Source organism: Etheostoma spectabile, chromosome 1, assembly GCF_008692095.1.
Source record: "Etheostoma spectabile isolate EspeVRDwgs_2016 chromosome 1, UIUC_Espe_1.0, whole genome shotgun sequence".
In the NCBI taxonomy this organism is placed as follows: Eukaryota; Metazoa; Chordata; class Actinopteri; order Perciformes; family Percidae; genus Etheostoma; species Etheostoma spectabile.
This window is the reverse complement of record NC_045733.1, coordinates 7,017,101-7,034,606: the sequence shown is the minus strand read 5'-3', so window position 1 is coordinate 7,034,606 and position 17,506 is coordinate 7,017,101. Positions and strand designations below refer to the sequence as shown.

General features: G+C 38.5%; 2 protein-coding genes and 2 non-coding genes across 5 annotated transcripts; all 4 read left to right on the top strand.

Moving 5' to 3' along the window:
• The first annotated feature begins 459 nt into the window (after window positions 1-459).
• Window positions 460-6,287, top strand: gcshb (glycine cleavage system protein H (aminomethyl carrier), b). The gene is made up of 5 exons (XM_032523587.1): window positions 460-717; window positions 1,843-1,922; window positions 5,497-5,560; window positions 5,650-5,781; window positions 5,922-6,287. The coding sequence occupies exons 1-5, from the start codon at window positions 567-569 to the stop codon at window positions 6,017-6,019; spliced, it is 525 nt and encodes a 174-aa protein (XP_032379478.1). The 5' UTR covers window positions 460-566; the 3' UTR covers window positions 6,020-6,287.
• Window positions 6,288-9,104: 2,817 nt separating this feature from the next.
• Window positions 9,105-14,030, top strand: rpl13 (ribosomal protein L13). 2 transcript variants are annotated; one of them, XM_032523380.1, is made up of 6 exons: window positions 9,105-9,201; window positions 9,658-9,778; window positions 10,492-10,633; window positions 12,346-12,519; window positions 13,316-13,372; window positions 13,829-14,030. In XM_032523380.1, the coding sequence occupies exons 2-6, from the start codon at window positions 9,675-9,677 to the stop codon at window positions 13,985-13,987; spliced, it is 636 nt and encodes a 211-aa protein (XP_032379271.1). In that variant the 5' UTR covers window positions 9,105-9,201; window positions 9,658-9,674; the 3' UTR covers window positions 13,988-14,030. The 2 variants fall into 2 exon arrangements, with proteins under 2 accessions (XP_032379271.1, XP_032379352.1); XM_032523461.1 differs by having other exon boundaries at window positions 9,170-9,197.
• Window positions 12,190-12,269, top strand: LOC116694362 (small nucleolar RNA MBII-202). The gene has a single exon (XR_004333132.1). It is a non-coding gene; the product is annotated as a small nucleolar RNA MBII-202 (small nucleolar RNA).
• Window positions 13,594-13,673, top strand: LOC116694358 (small nucleolar RNA MBII-202). Its single transcript, XR_004333131.1, has one exon. It is a non-coding gene; the product is annotated as a small nucleolar RNA MBII-202 (small nucleolar RNA).
• Window positions 14,031-17,506: the final 3,476 nt, after the last annotated feature.

Genomic DNA, 17,506 nt, shown 5'->3' with positions numbered 1-17,506 from the left:
CCTGTAACCTACTTTGTTTACTTGTGTAAATAAGTTAAATCAGTACTTTTACTTTTACTGGAGTATTTTTTAACAAAAGTATCTGTAGGCCTACTTCTACTTGAGTACGGGTATACTTTTGTCATTTCTGTCGACCATCCATTGACGATATTAGTTCTCACATGATCATGAAGTAGCCTAGTAATATTTTAATGAAAACATACCGGTAGATAAAAATTAAACAGTCAGAATGAGGAGTTTTAAGTCCTTTTCTGTACTTTTAAGGCAGTAGGCTAACGTTTATATTTGTAATAGAGTATTTGTGCAGTTGATACTTTTGCTAAAGATTTAAAAACTTCTTCCGACACGGCTCATTTGTTATGATAAACAACAATTAAGTGAAAAACAATATCTATTATTTGAATTTTTTTTATTTTATTTTTTTTACACTCGAGCTGATCTACCCTTTACCCACCTACCCTGTTTTCCTGCCTCCCGGCGGGAGCCCGCAAACAGTGGGATGGTGCGCGCCCCCGCGGTCAAGTGTAACTGCAAGTGAACGACAAGACTGGACACACATACTGAAGATGGCGATGAGAGTAGCGCTGCGGTGCCTCTCAGCAAACTTTTCTCCCAGACTGCCTCAGCTCTCATCGGCAGCGCAGGTTTCAGCGACCCGGCTGCTGTGGAGGAGCGACTCTCCGCGGATACTCAGCACGACCTCGGCCCTTTCCACAGGTAAAAAAAACCAACCCCAAAACACATTAACATGGCTGTCCGAAGGAGCTGTAATGTAACATGCGGGCTGGTCACACATTCCTGTCTGTAATGGGCGAAACAACCATAGACAACTCACGCACTTTGTGCTATCTATGGTGCTAACGTTACTTTCCCACAACGGAGCAGAGGAATGCGACAGGGAGGTCGGCTAAAAGTTTTTTTTTTTTTTTTAACGCGGGGGTGGCTGTCAAGTAGCCTACAAAAACTTTGCACCTTAAGTTGTGTTAAAGTATAAACCGAAGCTTTATTTTTTTTTGTCATTGACTGACAGTCAGACCACGAGCTCCAAATTGGGATGGCAATTATTGACTGCAAACAACAAATTACCTACGTCTCGTGCACCAAGTAGTTTATTAAACAGAAGTCACCCATGATCCTGATAAACGGGGATGAATTGTAGCCTACATGTGCACGTTATTTATAAATTTCAACAATTACATTTTTTTTTTTTCATCTGCCGCTTTCCTTTATCATTCTTCATCCCTGTGAAATGTTAAAGGCTCTCACGCATTTTAATAATTAGAAAAAACATTTCTTCCGCTCTTTTATAGCAGGAATATTCCGCTCTTGCAAAATCTGGTTCAAACCTGTATTTTTCTGCATGGTTTGATGCCAACACTGGGAATTGTTGAGCCATTGTGATTCTTCCCTCAGGGTATCGTAAAGATGACAGCAGATTTTTTTTATTTCAGATCTGACTCAACCACTTTTCTGTCAACACGGTCGGTCAGCATCTAAAACGGCATCTGCATAATGCTCATGTTTTGGACAAGTTAATTTTTTAGGTTGTCTCATTGCAACCAGTAAACTACAGATTCTTTATAATTGACAGCACATGGTGTTGCATAAGAAACAGCCTACTCTTCAGCTTTAGTCCATAGTACAATAAGATTTTCGTTGGACATCAAAATGGCGAGCCTTGGTTTAACGCTGGTGGGCTTCTCTTGATGTATTTTACAAATGTGTTTATTTTTCATCATTGCAAGAGCCATGTTATAGTCAAGATTCATATGGTTTTATGTTGTTGATTCACAAATTAATTAATCTGTTGCAAGCTAAATTATTCCCTTGTTTTCTCCACAGCCCTAAAGTTCACAGATAAGCATGAGTGGGTGCGAGTGGAAGGTGGAATTGGCGTAGTTGGTATCAGCAATTATGCCCAGGTAGGTTGTTGAATGTTCTTACTAATCATTTGATTTATGACACACTTGGTTCAGAGGTTTACTAAAAATGGGGATATGCTAATGTCTGTAGTTCAGTACTGTACTTTGTCCTCACCTACAGCACCTGTACTATAATGTAACAAGCTAATTTTACTGTTTTATGACTATTGTTTGAGACAATTGATTAATGCCAAACTGCAGTGGTGTGCAGAAAATTGCACAGGCAGGCACTTACTTACCTTTAGACGTTTGAAGCTTTGAATGAAGGCAGGTGTCTTGTCTTCAGTGTTAATGCAGCTTTTAGAAAATCAATTGCTGTACTTGGAGGCGTCGTTTTCCTGGTTGGGAATGTTAACTCTGAGCAGAACTCGGACCATGTGTTATACCCACTCTCAAAAGGTGAATAGGCCCAATCCCAGAGTGAGCCCTGAAGACTAAGCACAAATGGTGCGTTCATGCCACCTGGGAATAAAAGGTGCCGCCCCCGTGATTACGTTGGTTTTCAAAATGCCGGTGTTTGTATGATGCGTGTTCTTCTGTCTGGCATAACAACTTGTTGCATGACTGCTACCAACTGTTGGGCGTAGCTTAGAGCATCCAAGGCCTATACTACAAATCAAGATCAACATGCCCTGGATTTCTTTCAGTTACCTGGCTCCACTAACCCTAACAACCACGGCCCAGCATAAGCTGTGTCACGACGGTGATTAACAATAGTTCAATCAACCCAGTATTTTCCAATCTAGAGATGCTCATGTTCACATACATAAGAGGCAGTGTTTGCACAGCATGACCAAACGCAAACATCTACCAGAGCTGCATATTTTAGATCAGAAGAGCAAACTATAATTCTACATAAATTTGTAGAACAGACACGGTTTACAAGCAAAACGCTGCTTCCTAAGCCATAAAGGAAAGTTGGCAAAAAAAAGCAGACGCTGTAAATGCGTAAATCACAATGCTTATATCACGTCCCTATCAGTCAGGCTCAAGATCTGACCATAATTACACTTGAGCTTTCCATAAACTGTTGTTTCTTTAGCCTATTATTTCAGTTACAATCCTGGCAGTGGTAAGCGATTGTAAAAGCAAATGAAAACATAATTCAAACACACGTGCACATTGACAACACATGGCTCAAGAAGCCAACAAATAGCCTTTACAGAATTCCGTAGGCTAAACTCACTCAGTTTTTGTGTTTGTCCACAATAAAAAGTTTATTGTCAGTAAAATATTTTCAGTGAACCAAAGTCGCCTACATCAAACGTCAGTTGTCAACGTGTCACCAACTGGAAAACTCTGTTAACAAAATCTAGCCTGAGTTTCCCATCTCTGATTCCCACAGGAAGTGACATGAATGATGAAAAAAAAAGTTTTGCCGATGCCCATAAACGTACGGTAAAAACTCAGACTTAATTGATTTCAGGTGCTAAGTGAGTGTGTGAGGCCACAAGGGCTCATATAGGTATTAAAGGGATTGGGACAGCACTTCACGAGATCACATGTAGCCTTGGCCACGTTAATAACGAGATGTTGCTGACACTTGCCGGTTTTGGTATTTTCACTTTAAATTTGTTGCTTTCCACACGGCCAAGGCACAGGAGACGGCTGCCTGATTCCAATTTTTTTTTTTCAAACTCGTTTTACAAGTTGGACAACAGGTCCGTTCCGTGGTCGCTCGCATGTTGTGCTGTTTACCTTTTTGTAATTTCTGGATTTACCTATGATCTCTGCGGTAAACGTCACAACGCTTTGAATTGTGGGTAATTTCCTTTGGTGATGTCTGCATCGATGCAGAATCACGGAAAGGGCTCGGTAAGTGTGTACTCAAACGAACGTGCACCAAAGTCTGTGAGTCCAGACTTTGGGATTGGGTCCATGTCTTCATGGAGTGTTAAAGGTATAAACAAATTGGTTTAATAGTGACCAAGTCAGTTCTCCTGAAGTTCTCTAAAACTCAGTTTTTTTTAGTCTGAAACGGCTTCAGTAACTTCAGAGTCTCAAAATAGTGTCCTTGTTTCCTACAGTCTCTAAAGGGAACATTTTGACTATAAGCGGTTATTTAGAAGTAGTAAATGAGACATGCTGTGCAGGTATATTAATCAAAGCATATTTCAGACAGCTGTCATCATTCAAACATTAACACGTTTGATAAATACCAATAATGTTGCAAAGACATTTTCTTTAGCAGAGTGAGAGTGTTGAAACTGTGAGGTCCACACATGTGTACATCCCTACATGATGTGTACGTAGGCATGGAGTCTAGATTATTGTTTTCCCATCGCACATCAGTTTAGTAGAACATCTTGCACATTTGAGGGCGTTTTCACACGGACAGTTTTTAGTTTGGTTCGTTTGTCGTGCGGTTAGTTTGGGCAGGTGGGAATGCGGCAATCAAACTCTGGTGCGCACCAAAAGTGGAGCAAACAAGCGTACCGAGACATGCTTGAAGAGGGGTCTCGTCACGTTTTCATTCGAACTCTGGAGCGGGTCGTTTGTGGTGAGAACATGATGCATACTCAAACCACACCAACTATACATACTCCACCAGTCTGAGCTGATGTCTCCTGTACTCAGGTGTGTTTAGCAGTCTGTGATGCAGCAGAGCAGCAAACTGCAGCAGCTTGCAGGGTTTCTATCACAGAAATAGACTGCGGTTAAGCTTGCCGCCCGTCACTCGTATCTCCGTGGTCAACCAGCTGCCGCTAAAATTGGGAGACAGACGCCGGCAGAGCAGAGCTAAGTCTCGGTGACTAGGGCTCATGTAGTAACGTCTGTTGCGAAACAATGTCTGATAATTTTAATGAAATGAACTGGTTTGACCACTAGACCAGAACACAGGACTTTCTTCCTGTATGTATTTTCTTGCTCCCGCCCCAAGACATATCCGACCAATAAGAGGACTGGACGTTCTTGCCTGATTTGTAATAATGCAATTCGGTACGCTTGGATTTTTCCAGGTGTGAAACCCAACCAAACCGACCAAGGGCAAATCGCTCCAAGTTTACCACTCACAAACTGATTCGAACCAAAGCGAACTACAGGTGTGAAAACAGTCTCAGGTCTCATTTGGGCTTCATATTTAAAAATCAGCCATTATCCCACTAGTTCCCTTGCGTGTAGCAGACAATAGCTTCAGCCAGTTTATACTGTATATGGATACCAGTATCAAGGGCTGTATTCAAGACCAATTTAAATCGAGTCCAAGACCAGGTCCAGTTGAGTCCAAGTCAAGACAGAGTCCAGAGGAAATTCTGAAATTCTCTATGTCAACAAACCCAATGAAAAGACTAAAACCAACAATGACTTAATCCTTAGTATTTTCTGTATATAGATAGTGTTAATCTATATATATTTGTGACCTGTTTTTAAAGATGTTAGTCTTCAGTGGAAACAAATGGGCTGGACAGGCTGGGGAAGTGTTGATAGACTGACTTTTAATAGGATTTGTTGACAATTAGCAAAAAGAGACAGCCCTAAACGTTTCAAAATACAGCATTACATTTAACACATTCATGGATTACAGCTTGTACTCACTTTTGTATAATTCATACAGTTTCTTCTTTTATTTTAGGAAGCATTAGGTGACGTGGTATACTGTGGACTCCCGGAAGTTGGCCAAAGACTTGAACCATTGGGTAAGGGAATGAAATACACTGCAGGTTTTTGAAAGTTAGTCCAGCAGTATCTCTCATTGTGTGTCTCTGTCTGTCTGTGTGCCTGTTAGAGGAGTTTGGTGCCTTGGAAAGCGTAAAGGCTGCCAGTGAGCTATATTCACCACTGGCAGGGGAAGTGACTGAAATCAACACAGAGCTGGCAGACAATCCTGGACTTGTTAATAAAGCCTGCTATGCAGAGGGTAAGTACTGGCGTAACGGTTTTTCTTTTTTGCTACATTTCTCCCAGTAGATTTGTTGCCAAGATAAACCATAAGTTGCCAAACCATGGAACAGGTTTTTTTAATATATATATTTTTTTAATTGAACTCTTACTTTTCAGGGTGGCTAATCAAGATGACGATTGAAAAGCCTGAAGAACTCGAAGGCCTCATGGATCAGGCTGCATATGATAAATTTATTAAGTCACTTGAAGAATAAATGGATAAGCTCACTGTGCTTTTTTTATAATGTAATTGCAATCAAAGATTAGTAGGCAGGGTTACTAACATCTTGTGACACTTTCTTATTTGTGGTATTTATTTTGATACTAGAATTGTGCTATCAAAGTAATAAAATCCTCCACTTCAGTTAGAATTTGTATAGGTACTAGCCAACCTTGAGGGCTCTTACTTTCAAGATCTGTCAATGTACTTGTTTATCGTGTTTTGCTCCATGTGCACCAATGTCATAAAAGACTGACAAATGACTGTAAGAGCCGTGTCACATTCATTTAATAAAATTTGGTCCTGACACCTGGGATTTTCCCCGCCTACCAACAGCTTTAAAAATGAATAAAACTCATTCTTGGCAACTGCAGTAAACATGCAGACATGTTGTAATTGTGTCAAGATTGTTCCAATTCACACAGCAACAAGGACAAAATAACTTAATATCTACTTTGTTGTACTGTAGACATGTTCATATCATGTTGACAGAGCATGCTGCTTCTTGTTGCTTGTTATAGTTTCCACACACCTTGACCTTTGCCCTCGCATGAAGATAGGCAGAGATTGCAGTTGATCAATGATTAATGAATCAGTGGTTTTAAAATCAGTGACTGGACAAAAAACTGGACTTTCCGGCTGATAATGGAAAATTAAAAGCTGTAATTTGTTTTCCGGGCTAAAACTGACTTACTGAAATATTGCCACATGGTTTATTGCATAATACAATAATTTTTTTATCAAATAACATATTTTAACCAAACGTTCTTACAATAACTTCCTAAAGAGAAGGTATATTGTGCTGACCAAATTGTGCATAATTCACATCTTCCAAAAAACAGCATTTCTCTGTACTAATACCTTTTTACTCCAATAATAAACATGATTCTCTTAAAATGCATTTTAACAGCCATTTCTTGTTATATTTAGCTTATAGATTGAGGGTGCCATGGTTCCATTTTTAATTTCTTTATTATAGATCATTGCAACAAGTAAGTTATGAAAGTGGTTTCAGTTGATCTAGACATCCAGTATAATTATTTTTTATAGTCAATTTTGTTTGAAATGTACACTGACTCAGGGAGATGCTGAGAAACAAGTTCAGACAGCAGTGTACAAATGTAGTCACGTGTTTAGACATGGCATTAGTAAGAAATACTAATGTGGCCTTTTTTTTTCTACACAGTGCTGTGCATTATCGTTAAATGTCTTGTCCTGAATAAAAAAACTGCAGGACTTACAGAAATGTCCTGATTATTGAGGTCTCTGATACCAATGTATAATTAATTGTTTTATTTAATCTGTAGGGTGATATAAATAAAAAAATAATGGAAGAACACCTGAACCAGACAGTCACAAACAATGATAAATGTAAAAGTCACTAGTTAAACCCTAAAACATGACTTTGTTTTTCACAGTTGATGTTCATTTGGTTTTTGTGTCCCACTAAAATCCAAGTCTTAAGTTTCACAGAAGCTTTCCCAGGTCAGCGCTTTCCTCTTCTGATTAATGCTCCCATAAACGGGACGAGTCATCATTTTTTAAATATAACACACCTGAGTTTTTAGCATACACAGATATAAATCTAACCACCGAACATGAGTGAACATGTCTTTATTGTAGGGCTGAGTGATATGGAGAAAATCAAATATCACCATATTTCTGACCAAATACCTCAAGTTATGTAAATATATATTAACTAAGTGAATAAAGGCACAAATAGAAGAGCTAGAACAGGCTGGCAAGAAAAATATATCACTACTGAAATGCAGCCTTTAAAACCCAGGAAAAGACAACACTTATGTCATATGGATATTCAAAATCTAAGACAACATATTAGTCTCATATCCCAATATCAATATAAATTGCCCAGCTCTACTTTATCATATTGATATATAGAGCAGGCTTGCTTCCACTGTTTTCTGTGCCTACAGCACATGGAGAGACAAGCCTCATTTCATGTGAGGAGGATGGATTAGGAGACAATGGGCCCCTGGTTGTAGATTTTAAATCCTCCTCACTCAACTCCTACCTACTAGAGAAACAGCAATGTTTACATATTGAATCATACTTATAATATTCTCTCTCAATACAGAAGGACACGGATCAGGAGCAAGGGCAAAAAAGCAGGTAATCTCTACGGTTTACTGTAATCTTTGACTCTCCAACAAGAAATGCTAATAACAGTTATAAACAGAGGGACACACTGACTCGTTTTGTTTTTCTTTAGTCTTTCAAGAATCATACTTAACACAGAGAAATGACCGGATTGAAAGTGTTGTCTTTGGTAATTTCTTACAACTATACGCTTCCACCATAAATAACTAAGTACAGTATGTACTATTCCAAGCCTTTATAGCCTACTGCAATAGCCAAGACTACTGATGACTGCTAATGAAGGGTGCTAGGCCGACATCTAGTGGCCAGTGAAAACACTTCAAATCTGATTGTAAGTCAAACTTATGAACACAAATTTACATTATTGTAATGTAGGGTAATGAACACAAAATGGCATCATGCAATATTTCCATCAAACATCAACTTGCAAAACACATTTTAAAGTGTAGCAAGATGAACACATAATTCTAAAGCTTTGCAAACGTGAATGGTCTATTAAAAAAAAACAATCACAGCCGTTTAAGTGTTAGTGTAAGGCAACATATCAACAACTTTAGAAAAAATAATTGTAGGCAAATTCATATTTTTACGCATAGGCTACATAACAGACTGAAACATGTTGGATTTCTTTGCATCGTAACCATAGACCGTTAATATACAGTCTATGATCGTAACATTGCGTTCTTACTTCCGGTTCGCACGGTTTTACAGTTTATGGTATGAGCGCATGTGAACTTTATTAGCAAAGATACTGACAAACCTTTGTTTTTAGGTCGTGAACGTAGGCTATCGTGCACTTCCAAAGATATAATATAACGACTTAATTTACAGACGTCAAATAGATTATATAATTAAAATGATGTATTTTTATAATATATTTTATCAAAATCATTTAATACTATATGATCTATTCATAATCGGACATTTTTTGTTTCATTTTACTTTTTATTGTTATACTCTTTGATAACGTCTGTTCGGCCATTGGCTGGTTGACACATATCCCACAATCCACCGCATTTCAACTTCCTTTTTCCTTTCGGCCATTTTCCTTCCTAGTAGGTGAGCTATTTTTTCTCTGCATATTTAAAAGGAATCTAGTGTAATCCTTGGTATTTTAACAGTATTTGTCAATTTCACTTACAAGCTGAAATAGAGTGTATTGTCACCTTTGAAATAAGGTGATTATTGTCTTAAGATCTCTTCGTTAAGTTGCTGAATAACATCTGTATTAGTAGGGATCCTTGGTCAAGTGGTGTTTGTGTGTGACTTTAAGCATTGCCGCTACAGGCCAACATATTTCAGTGATCCTCAAAATAAAAAGTAAACAGACGTAACGAATGCCGAAGTGGCATGGACTAGTACTATGAGATGTAGCAGCCGCTTACGGCAATCACCCATCAAAACAGCCAGTAACCTCGTTTACCTTTTAGCCTAGCATCTCAGACGTAGCCCCGGGTACTCACGGTGTGCCGGCATGACAGTCTGCTCATGTCCGTTTATCATGCTGCATTGCAGGGAAGACGTAGGCAACCATGGCCCCAAGCCGGAATGGAATGCTCCTGAACCCTCACTTCCACAAGGACTGGCAGAAAAGAGTCCGCACCTGGTTCAACCAGCCAGCCAGAAAGATCCGCAGGTGAGAACTGCCTTGTGTTCAAATAAAGATGCTAATTTAAGCTAACATGGCTTACAGTGGCAACATGGAAGAGTAGCAAAGATAAATCTATTTTGTCAATAAATTAAATGAGACGGTATCATATTTTGCTACATTGAAATGTCAAGTTATGTATTTTGTGTACATACCTTAACATTGCGATACAAACTTCAATTAATCTTTTGGTGGACTTTAAACAAAGTAGGGGATGTGTGAGTTGTTCCAGTCAAAACCTTGGAACTTTAGTTTTGCAGCCATTGGACTACACTAAACTCACAGGAGTTTCGAAAGGACATAGCAGATATATATATTGTACACCAAGTTTTACAATGGGGATTCTGCTATGCTGTGAATGCATGTGCATTTAAAAGAAATTGAGATTGTGTTCAGTGAAAGTATCAGTTATCTTGTTGTAGTACCTTCTTATATTGAGGGTCCCAATTGATCAAGTCCAAGATTAACATAGTTAGGGTGCAGTACGTGGTTTGCCGCTTGCAGCCTTTTTCCCACCTCACTTCATTTAATCCATTCATACCTCAGTCACCCAACACTAAAATACAGAACTTTGACAATGACTTTGTCTGAAATTTCTTTTCCTAATTCTGTTATTTGCCTTATTGTCATTGTGGAGATGTGTGGAAACACAATCAGGGATATGCAAACCAGATGTTTAACTAAGATTCCTCTGTCTTTAGGCGAAAGGCTCGTCAGGCTAAGGCCCGTCTTATTGCTCCCCGTCCTGTTGCTGGACCACTGAGGCCCCAGGTGAGGTGTCCCACAATCAGGTACCACACCAAGGTTCGTTCTGGACGTGGCTTCACTCTGGAGGAACTCAAGGTAATACTTTCTTGTTGTCAATGTTTAACATGCATCATTTTTTATTTCGCAATGTCAACCAGTAATTTTATCAAATACTGGGCGGTGTTTCAAATTAATCTATTGACAGGGCAAAAAGCACTTAAGTATCTGATTTTGCCATGAATATTTAGTCAGGTAGAAACACATTTGCATTGCACCGAAACTTTAAAACTAGCTTTTTATCAAAGTGACCTCCAGCTCGTAAATGCTATTGACCATTACCGTGGATGTAAAACAGATCATGCTCAACCTTCTGTGATGAATCATGCATCCCACCCAGCAAAAAACATCTGTAGAAGAAAACAAAGCGCTTTTTTTTTTGGCCAAACTCCACCTTTACTTTCCTCCCCTGTACGTGCCTGCTGTGGGAGGAAGGCTAAATGACTGACGTGCATGATGTTTGAACATTTGGACTGTTTGTTGCTTTTCTTCATAAGAAGTAGGCTCCAATGCCAGTAGTAGTGACTGTTGTTAAGTCTGCTTTGTTCAGCTTATACTGTACCGATTTGTGGTTGTAAAATGACCTAATCTTCATAAATGATAACCCTTTATATCACCAAATGCTATTCAAGTTGTAGAAGGAAACACATGCCCTAGGTGTAGTAAAGTCACCATCATGTGTTTGATCCTCCACATCAGCCAAGTTGTCTGTGAGCGAACATTACACCGATTTCCTGTAAAATGTCAGCCCTTTAAAATGGGCACACTAGATATTTCTGGCCACTAAAGAAACTGAAGGAGTAGAGAGCGCTGTGCACCAGTCATTGTTGAATCATCATTATGAATGGGGTGTAATTGAGCACTTTTTTTTTTTTATTTGCAAATACTGATATTAAAGTTTGCCCTTGTACAGGCTATGTTATGTTAACGAAACACATAATCAATATCCTTACTAAGACGGGACTAGGCTCATATTTAGGGTTCAAACCACGAAGCCACAAACCCTTGTCTGTTTTAGTTATTATTATTGTCTGCCAAGCTGGCTCAAATTCTTGTTAGCTGGAATGAGCTAGAAACATGAAACTTGGGAATAACTGGAAATGGTGTGCATGTGCTTTTATAGAAAAATGAACTCCAGTCAGCCATATGGTGGTGCTGTAATTCAGGCTTCAAAATGCTAACTTTGGAAGACCACGCCCCCCACAAGTAATTCAGATTCACTTGAAATTTCTAAATGTCTGACCTCACAATAACACTGCAAATATTGTTCAAATTGACCACTATGGGGTGCTTTCCAATCGTTACAAAGATTGCAGGGTATGTTTAATAACTGTTTGACCACATGTGAAATTTCTTTGAAGTCGCCATTGAGAAAAAAGGTTTGAACTTGCAAATTGCCGCTTGTAGCTATATTTTAAATGAATTTATATGTAGTCACACTTATTGTTGGCCAATGTGCTAGTAAAGGCTGGGCTTGTAGTTGCAAGTTCTCTTCCATGTGAATAGAAAATAGCACATACCTGGGCTTACATGTAATCATTGAATGACATGTTAATTATAATAACCATCTTATGTTTGGCCTTTCAGCAGTCAGATGATGAGAAATCTCCGGAATCTCTGTATTTACTTGATGAATACTTTGAACCTTTATATCCGATGACTGTTTTTGTTACTCAAAATTGAATGTCCAACATTGAACATCAGTATCTTATTAATTTCTTATGTTTAACTTGTGCTGTGTTCCTCTCTAGGCAGCTGGCATCCACAAAAAGACAGCTCGCACCATCGGCATCGCAGTTGATTCTCGCCGTCGCAACAGATCCACAGAATCTCTTCAGGCCAACGTGCAGCGTCTGAAGGAGTACCGCTCCAAGCTTATCCTGTTCCCTAGGAAGGCTTCTGCTCCCAAGAAGGGAGACAGCGCTGTAAGTGTCTTCTTGTTGCATAAAGATTTGAGTTTGGACTGGTAGTTGGTTGTTTTGTTTTTGATCGTGTGGTCTTATATTCTTAAGGAAAAACAAGTGTTAAACATTCATCAAAGGCATGTTGTCCATATTCATCTTAATTTTTAGAAATTTGAGATGTTTACTATTTAAAAATCGGAATGTATAAAATCCAAAAGAACCTTGTAAAAAAAAAAAAAAAGTGAATTTATTTCCCATGAATGTTAAAGTACAGAGATTTGTCTCTGAAGGAACTCAGATGTTGCCCTAACCTGTGTACCGTGGTATTGGAACTTTGGTGAAAGATGCTAATTTGCATTCCTAATGCCATTTGTTATTTGGTTGTGGCAGGAGTTTTTATTTGATTGCATGGAATTTGAGGTTACCTAATAAAACTGCGGATATACTGGTAATGTGAAATTCAATCAAGAATTGTCTAGCTGATAAGACATCACTGAGGACCTGTTATGTTACAGAAACTTCCATTGTACGGTCAGAACAATGGAAGCTGAATGCCTCACTCATAACTACACCCTTATAAAAATCAGATCCCTTTACACTCCATATTTGATTCATTAAGATTTTATTACACCCATTGCTGTGGTTTTAAAGGAATAACTAAACTAACTTTTTCCAGACTCTGGCTTTTTAATTTGAGTAATTTCACCCAAGAACACCCAAATGCGGCTGACTGATTATCTGCCTCATAACTTGCCTTGCTGAACAATATGGATGTTTTTTTTTTATGTGAAGAATTAACTGTTTGTAATATTTTCAGGAGGAGGAACTCAAGATGGCCACTCAGCTTGCTGGTCCAGTCATGCCCATCAAAACAGTAAGTTTCAATTCTCTAAAGATTCCACTAGCAGTCAACACATCTATATCCAAAAGTATTTTAGGAAATATTACAATGAGATCACTGGGAATGAATGGGATTTAGTTTCAGATGGAAAATAAGCCTGAATGTTATCCTTGAAATTGCACACCAGCTAACCTTCATACGCCATCATGTTAGTGATGACTGTATAAGATAACATTTGCATCACAGCAGTCAGATGATGATAAATCTCCGGAATCTCTGTATTTCTTTGATGAAACACTTGAACCTTTTATTCTGATGACTGCTTTTTACAATTAAGCTGGAAAAGCAAATTGATTGTCTCAAAAATATTGATGGTATAAAATTGGGCTTCTATTTGAACCAGTTAACATTAAACTGGCTGGATTTTGTTATTTGGCAGAGATCTTAAGCAACATGTGGTCAAAAAAATGTTTTCTTCCTCTCTCCCAGGTGCACAAGAAGGAGAAGGCTCGGGTTATCTCAGAGGATGAGAAGAACTTCAAGGCTTTCGCCAGCCTGCGTATGGCCCGCGCCAATGCTCGTCTCTTTGGCATACGTGCCAAGAGAGCCAAAGAGGCTGCCGAGCAGGACGTGGAAAAGAAGAAGTGAAAATAGTCACTATGGAACTTTGCAAAATAAAGTGTTTAAAAAAAGATTGTGATAATGTCATGATTATGATATCCTTTCAGAGTTTTAATGGTGTACTCATAGATTACGGATTTTTTGTTAAAATTGTTGGGTTCAGGTTGCAGCTTTGGTCACACCTGTCGACAATTAAAAACGGTAACATTTGGAATATTAGTTTATTCCAGCCATACCATTTTTACATTGGGACCAAAAGAAAAAAATGCAGAAACGGATTGCTAAAAAAAATAAGATCTAATACTAATTTGAATAGACTTTTATCCCAGTAGACCTTTTAATCTTGTCATAGTAGGGAAGGCATGTTATAATAGCTCTGTTAAATTCAAGTGTCGGTAAGACACGGCAAAGAGCCGGCATGCACAATTCCACAACCCTAAAACTGAATCAACTAAATGACATTGAATCATGATCAATTTAATGTACACCTGTGCTTTTCCTGCAGTGACAGGTCATGTCTACTTCAAGGAAAGCCCTAAATGTTGCATGATCAAATTTTATTTTGCTAGCATTTAAGTACCTTAAAAGATTTGAATCCAGGGCACATGGAGTGAAATCAAAAGTAATGCAAAATATTAAAATAGTTTACTCTCAGTACTTAAAGATTTTCTGAAAACTGTCTGAAATTTACAACCCAATAACTAGAATTTTAAATTAGGGTTCAGAGTCTATAGAATATTAGTCTAAAATTTCCAGCAGTAGGTGGCACTAGAGACAAAATGTATCATTAATGGGGAAATGCAGCATTTAGGAGCAGGATTTGAGAAATTGTAAATCCGTTACTTCCAGTAGCTGGATTTTCTGTTAGCCAGTTATGACTGACATGACAGCGTAATTGCCATACAATTAAACATTAATTTATTTAGTTAACATGTCATTAAGCTAGAAGGAAGCAGTGATAGAAGCACGTACATGTCAATTCAAACGTGCAAGTAACATGAAGTGTCCCACCCACACTTGGCACTTCTGTGTGTGTAGGAATTTTCTTCGGGAAAGTGTGTTACCTGTACCACAAAGGAGACAACGCAACTGCTGTGCGTGTTGCTTTCAATGAATTTTTACAGTTAAGTAACTATTGCACTAGTCTGAACCAGGCTGAGCCTCTTAAACATGACAGACTATTTTAATATCCAGAGAACTGCACATTATCTTTAGTATGTCAATGCACAGATCATATAAATGAAGGTCAATGACAGCCCACAAGCCAGAGGAAGCGAGAAAAAATCCCATCCCAGTGGGACAATTTTACACTCCGCTTCTGCACGGTGGGCAAAGTGGAATTTTAAATTTCATACAGTGAGCTGGCAGACATGAACCAAAACAAACTCTTAGTATGAAACATTGCCATGACTACCAAGACTCTGGACATTTCTGAACTATGTGCTCATGTTGGAAGTGGTGTGGTGTTCTCAATGAAGAACTAAAAAGTTAATAAAGAAGAAACTACCCTATTGAGTAAGATTGCCTATTTTGAATGCATTAATTATCATAGCCGCTAGAAAATATCCGCTTCCTAAATTTTCCAAATGCAAGCTGGACATGTTACACAGACTGAAAAACCTGGATGGGTGAGACCAAATGTCCTTGTCTGTATCTCCTTCGGTGTCTCTCTGTGTTCTAGCTGTCTGAACGCAAATAAATAATTCAGTTATTGAAGGTGAGTGGACAGTCGAGACATTTTGGACCAGGGGTGATTGATATTGCTAAAAGGGAATCTCAAATAGATGGTCATATTTATCCAGAAGATAGTGAACTGCAAAATTATCTGTTTTACTAAAACACATACTGTATGTAAGTAGTGTTACTAAATACATTTACTCAAGTACTGAAGTAGACATTTGTCATACTTGTACCTTACTTGAGTAAATTGGGTTTGTACTTCTACTCCACTACATCTCAGAGGGAAATACTTCACTACATTTTTTTGACACTTTTAGTTCGACTTTCTAGTTACTTATTCCATTTTAAAAACATATCATAGGATTCAGTACAATACTAATATTTTCCCAGAAGTATACAAATGATCTAAAATGTGCTCTACATTGATAATCTTCAACCTTAAAATGCTCATACATGTATTCGTTAGTAATACAAACAGAATAATATAACATTCTATAATATAACACTTTGAAAGGATCCATATTGCATATCAAGTACTTTTGATACATTATTTACATTTAGCTGATCATACTTACTTGAGTAACATTTTGAATTCAGGACTTTTACTTGTAATGGAGTTTTTTTTTTTTTAAATGTTTACAGACTGGCATTTTTACTTTCACCTAAGTAAATGATCTGAGTACTTCTTCCACCACTGCATGTAACAGGCCACTATGAATTCATGGGAACTTTTCCTCTTTCCACCTTTTCTAAATGTGTTACCGGTTTGTTACAAATGTGTTATAATTAACTGTGTAATAGTAATAATAGTAATAACAGATGGTACACAAGTCAATATCCCTTGTGGTGCAAGATGAAATAAGTCCTCATGATTCCTCAGTTTTGATAAGCAGAAACAGGATGACGAGAGAATCGTGTTCAGTCAATGTATATGATTAAAGACTGTTCCAGAGCTGAAAGTGTTAGTCACTTAATCGAGAAGTGTATTGACAACAAAAATAATGGGCAAATTTGATATTAGATTGAGTATTTTATCAACCACCAAACAAGCTCTGATTAATACTTCTTAAATACTTCCTACATTATATCCCTCTGTCCAACTGAAATCAATGAGGTAGCATGTGCTGGCATCAGCTTCACCCCTCTGAAGTGTGCAGCATGTTTACTATTAGGGAACTGAGATGATTTTGACCACAGTGTTTGTAGGTCAGTAAGGCAAATGTAATGATGACAGAGGTAACTCGTGGAGATCACGTTTCTGTTCAGTGAGCTGTTACTTGACGGAGAGCCTGCTGAAACACAAGCTCAGTGATTGATTACCGTTAACAGGGATGCTGCAGCTGCCATCACCAATTAGAAAGACTTTAGAATCGATAATGTTAAAAACAAAACCTACCTATGTGCAAAAATACCTCTGCCCGAGGGAGCAGCTGGTGGAAAACTGTGGATGATGTTACACAAACACCCCAGATACGCAATGTGGTCAGTGACTGGGGAGAAGCAGCGGGGGGGAATCTGAATAGATAATCCATGTGTAAAAACAGGGAACGTCCTGTGAGGTGCTGAACTGACGCAGCAGCAGCAGCAGCAGCATCAGCAGCAGCAGCAGCAGATGGCCGTTGTTTGGAACTGTGGCGTAACAGGGCTCAGGTGTGTGGCCCAAAGCATTCACTTCCTACTGACTCTGAATAACCATGGAAGAAGAGGCAGTGGGGTTGAAAAACACTGCAGGAGAGAACATGACTTTAGGGGATGGCAATGTCAGAAAGCAGCCAGTTTCCACGTTAAACACAGTGAGTGCAGATCCAGGCGTGTATTTGTTACTTTTAATTAAAGAGTTTCACTAATAATATCAACCTGTAGGAG

Bases quoted from the DNA above. Each gene is read 5' to 3' on its own strand.
- gcshb (XM_032523587.1), top strand. From the start codon at position 567: ATGGCGATGAGAGTAGCGCTGCGGTGCCTCTCAGCAAACTTTTCTCCC. The intron at 1,923-5,496 runs GTAGGTTGTTGA...CTTTTATTTTAG, and splicing joins GTATCAGCAATTATGCCCAG to GAAGCATTAGGTGACGTGGT. The intron at 5,782-5,921 runs GTAAGTACTGGC...CTTACTTTTCAG, and splicing joins TAAAGCCTGCTATGCAGAGG to GGTGGCTAATCAAGATGACG.
- rpl13 (XM_032523380.1), top strand. From the start codon at position 9,675: ATGGCCCCAAGCCGGAATGGAATGCTCCTGAACCCTCACTTCCACAAG. The intron at 10,634-12,345 runs GTAATACTTTCT...GTTCCTCTCTAG, and splicing joins TCACTCTGGAGGAACTCAAG to GCAGCTGGCATCCACAAAAA. The intron at 13,373-13,828 runs GTAAGTTTCAAT...CCTCTCTCCCAG, and splicing joins CAGTCATGCCCATCAAAACA to GTGCACAAGAAGGAGAAGGC.